Source organism: Herpailurus yagouaroundi, unplaced genomic scaffold (genome assembly GCF_014898765.1).
Source record: "Herpailurus yagouaroundi ecotype Mexico unplaced genomic scaffold, PumYag 139, whole genome shotgun sequence".
Classification (NCBI taxonomy): Eukaryota; Metazoa; Chordata; class Mammalia; order Carnivora; family Felidae; genus Herpailurus; species Herpailurus yagouaroundi.
Window position 1 is genome coordinate 78866384 of NW_024412394.1, and position 4503 is coordinate 78870886.

General features: G+C 36.7%; 1 protein-coding gene across 1 annotated transcript; it reads right to left on the bottom strand.

Moving 5' to 3' along the window:
• Nucleotides 1-1268: 1268 nt before the first annotated feature.
• Nucleotides 1269-2134, bottom strand: LOC121029206 (60S ribosomal protein L39-like). Its single transcript, XM_040473109.1, has one exon. It carries the CDS (start codon nucleotides 1599-1601, stop codon nucleotides 1446-1448), a length of 156 nt encoding a protein of 51 aa, XP_040329043.1. The 5' UTR covers nucleotides 1602-2134; the 3' UTR covers nucleotides 1269-1445.
• Nucleotides 2135-4503: the final 2369 nt, after the last annotated feature.

Below are 4503 nucleotides of genomic sequence, written 5' to 3' on the forward strand. Positions count from 1 at the left end.
AATATTGACTCAAAGATATGTATCATAAGAAAAACTGTGCACACACACACATACATATACATACATACATATAAATTATAGCACAGCCACCTTACAAGAGTAGCTTAAACTTTGACATTTTTCGCAACACCACTCACCATCAGTAGAGAAGAGCCTGACAAAGGGTGACCAAAGCCTTCTCATGAATATTCTCTGGCTCCCCCATTTTCATATGTGGCTTCGCACAATTGCATACGCAAGACTGCAAAGTTGTGTACCTTTAGCAATTTAAATATCTTTAGGAATAATTGACCATATTTCTTCCCCCCAAATATCTCATAGGAAATGGAAAAATGATAAAGTAACACCACATCTGGAGGACAATTATGGCAGCCAAAAGTCTTTTTTACACATTCCTTAAAGAATATACTAAGAAAATCATCGTTATAAAATACCTGTATGTCAAGAATAGTCAACTGAGAATCAGTTTGGTCACATTCATTATTATTTATTTTTAAATAGTTTGTAAATAGTGTTTTTTTAATTTATTTAAAAAAATTTTCCTAGCAGTGCTCCATCAACTGATGAATGGATAAAGAAACTGTGGTTTATATACACAATGGAATACTACTTGGCAATGAGAAAGAATGAAATATGGCCTTTTATAGCAACATGGATGGAACTGCAGAGTGTTATGCTGAGTGAAATAAGTCATACTGAGAAAGACAGATACTGTATGTTTTCACTCTTATGTGGATCCTGAGAAACTTAACAGAAGACCATGGGGGAGGGGAAGGAAAAAAAAAGTTAGAGAGGGAGGGAGCCAAATCATAAGAGACTCTTAAAAACTGAGAATAAACTGAGGGTCGATGGGGGTGGGAAGGAGGGGAGGTGGGTGATGAGCATTGAAGAGGGCACCTGTTGGGATGAACACTGGGTGTTGTACAGAAACCAACTTGACAATAAATTTCATTTAAAAAATTAAAATTAAATAAATAAATAAATAAATAAATAAATTTTGTAATGTTCAGTTATTTTTAAGAGTGACAGAGACAGAGAGAAAGTGGGGGAGGGGTAGAGAGAGAGAGAGGGAGACACAGAGTCCAAAGCAGGCTCCAGGCTCTGAGCTGTCAGCACAGAGCCCAACGCGGGGCTCGAACTCACAAACCTGCGAGATCATGACCTGAGCTGAAGTCAGAGGCTTAACCAACTGAGCCACCCAGGCGTCCCTGTAAATAATGTTTTTAACTTTTAAATTGCCAATGGTACGTTTGACCTTTTTTTTTTCCTCAACCAAGAGGTCTCACATGTTTATTACTGAACCAACCTATAGGTGCTGAAACATCATAACAGAGAAAAGTCAATTTCCTGATAAAACAGATCTACTGGTCAGGCAGTAAGGATGTGATGGTGTAGAAACATAACTTTCAGGCAGCATAAACGTGTGCCATCTCATGTTCGATCCCTTACAGACCCAGCTTCGTTCTTCTCCAAAGCCGCCTCTTGGAGTTGTATCGGATTTTATTACCAATTTTCATCTGAATCCACCGCGTAATGGGACGATTCTGCTTTTGTTTCTTGGCCAGGAATCGCTTGATCCTGAAAGACTTGTGAGAAGGCATGGCGAGAAACGGTCAGCCACACACACCACAATGGCAGAGAAGAGCAAAGACTGAACTTTTATTTATTTATTTGAGTATAGTTGACACACAATATTGCAGTTTCAATGATCGACTTAGTGATTTGTCAGGTTTGCACATTATGCTCTGTTCACCTCAAGTGTAGCTACATCTGCCACCTTACACTGCTATTAACAGTATCACTGACTGGATTCCTTATACCGTGCCTTTTATTTCCATGACTTATTCATTCCATAACTGAAAGCCTGTATCTCCCTCTCCCTTACTTGTTTTGCCCAACATGCTACTCCTCTTCCTTCTGGCAACCACAGTTTGTTCTCTATATTTATAGATCTGATTCTGCTTTTTGTTTATTCATTTTTTTTACATTCCACTCATAAGTGAAATAATATGGTATTTGTCTTTTTATGTCTCACTTATTTCACTTAGCATAATACCCTTAAGGTCCATCCACATTGTCTCAAATGACACAATGTCATCCTTTTATGGCTGCATAATACTCCATCGTGTGTATATGTATACATGTCACATTTTCTTTATCCATTCATGTATTGATGGACATGTAGGTTACTTCTATATCTTAGCTACTGTAAATAATGCTGCAAAAAACATAGGGGTACATATATATTTTCAAATTAGTGTCTTCATTTTCTTTGGGTAAATACCCAGTAGTGGAATTATTAAATTATATGTTATTTCTACTTTTATTTTTTGAGGAAGCTCCATACTGTTTTCCACGGTGGCTGCACCAATTCACCTTCCTACCAACAGTGCATGAGGGCTCCCTTGTCTCCACATCCTCATCAACACTTGTTATTTCCTGTCATTTTGATTTTAGCTTTCTAATTGGTGTAAGATAATATATCATTGTTGTTTTTATTTGCATTTTCCTGATGATTAGTGATGTTGAGCATCTTTTCATGTGTCTATTGGCCATCTGTATGTCTTCTTTGGGAAAATGTCTATTCAGGTCCTCTGGCCATTTTTTAATTGGATTGTTAGTTTTTTTTGGTGTTGAGTTGTATAAGTTCTTTATATATTTTGGTATTAATTCTTATCAGATACATCATTTGCAAATATCTTCTCCCATTCAGTAGGGTTTTTTTGTTTTGTTTTGTTTTGTTTTGTTGATGGTTTCCTTTGATGTACAAGAGCTTTTTATTTTGATGTAGTCCCAAAATTATTAAATGAGATGACTGGGTGACTCAGTCACTTAATTGTCTGATTCTTGATTCTCACAAACCGTGAGACTGAGCCCCACATGGAGCTCTGTGCTGACAGTGCAGAGTCTGCTAAAGATTCTCTCTCTCTCTCTCTGCCCCTCCCCTACTCTCTCTCTGAAAATAAATAAACATTAAAAAACTGAATATAAGAAAATTATTTAAGACCTCAAATAGCCAAAGCAACCTTGAGAAAGAACATGGTTGGAGGCATCACGCATCCTGATTTCAAACTATATTAAAAAGCCATAGTAATTAAACCATTATGGTAGTGGCCTAAAAATAGACATATAGATCAATGAAACAAGATAGAGCCCAGAAGTAAAGCCATGCATATATGATCAACTAATTTATGACAAAACAGCCAAGAATATATAATGGGGCTAAAGATAGTCTCTTCAATAAATGGTGCTGGGAAAAGTGGACAGTCACATGCAAAAAAAATCCCCAACCGACCAACCAACCACCCAACTGAACCAAATTAAATGAAAGAAAGAAAGAAAGAAAGAAAGAAAGAAAGAAAGAAAGGAGGATCACTATCTTATACCATTCACAAAAACTAACTCAAAATGGATTAAAGACTTGAACGTGACCTGCAAACCATAAAACTCTTAGAAGAAAACAGAGGGAGTGAGCTTCTTGACATCATTCTTGGCAATGATTTTTTGTATCTGACTCCAAAAGCAAAGACAACAAAAGCAAAAATAAAAAGTGAGACTATATCAAACTAAAGGCTTTTGCACAGCAAACATCAACAAAACGAAAAGGCAGCATTCTGAATAGGAGAAAATATTTGCAAATCATAGATCCAATATGGGGTTAATATCCAAAATATTTAAAGAACTCATACAACTCAATGGCAAAAACAAACAAAAATCAACCAATTCCATTGAGATATGGGCAGAGAATCTGAATAGGTATTTTTCCAAATAACATATACAAATGGTGAACAGGTACATTAAAAGGTGCTTGACATCACTAATCATCAGGAAAACGCAAATCAAAACCACAATGAGATGTCACCTCACACCTGTCAGAATGACTATTATCTTTTTTCGTTACTTTTTTTCTTTTAATTTTTTTCTTCTTCTTTTTTTTTTTAATTTTTTTACATTTATTTATTTTCGAGAGACAGAGCACAAGTAGGGGAGGGACAGAGAGAGAAGGAGACACAGAATCTGAACCAGGCTCCAGGCTCTGAGCTGACAGCACAGAGCCCAATGTGGGGCTCGAACTCACAAACAGTGAGATCATGATCTGAGCTAAAGTCGAGCGCTCAACTGACCGAGCCACTCAGGCGCCCCCAGAATGACTATTATCAAAAGACGGGGAGGGGGAGGGGGGACAAGAAATAACTGTGTTGGCGAGGAAGTGAAGATAAGGAAAACTTTGTGCTCATCTACAGTGAGGGGTAAGGGCTGTAAATTGGTGCAGCCAATATGAAAAACAGTTATGCAGATTCCTCAAAAACTTAAAATAGAACTATCATATGATTCAACAATTTCACTTCCAGATATTTATCCAAAGGAAACAAAAACACTAACTTAAAAAGATATATGCACCCTCATTTTCTATGCAGCATTTTTAACAATAGCCAAGACATATTAGCAGGTGTCTAACAATGCATGAATGTATAAAGACAATATGGTATGTAAATACAATGG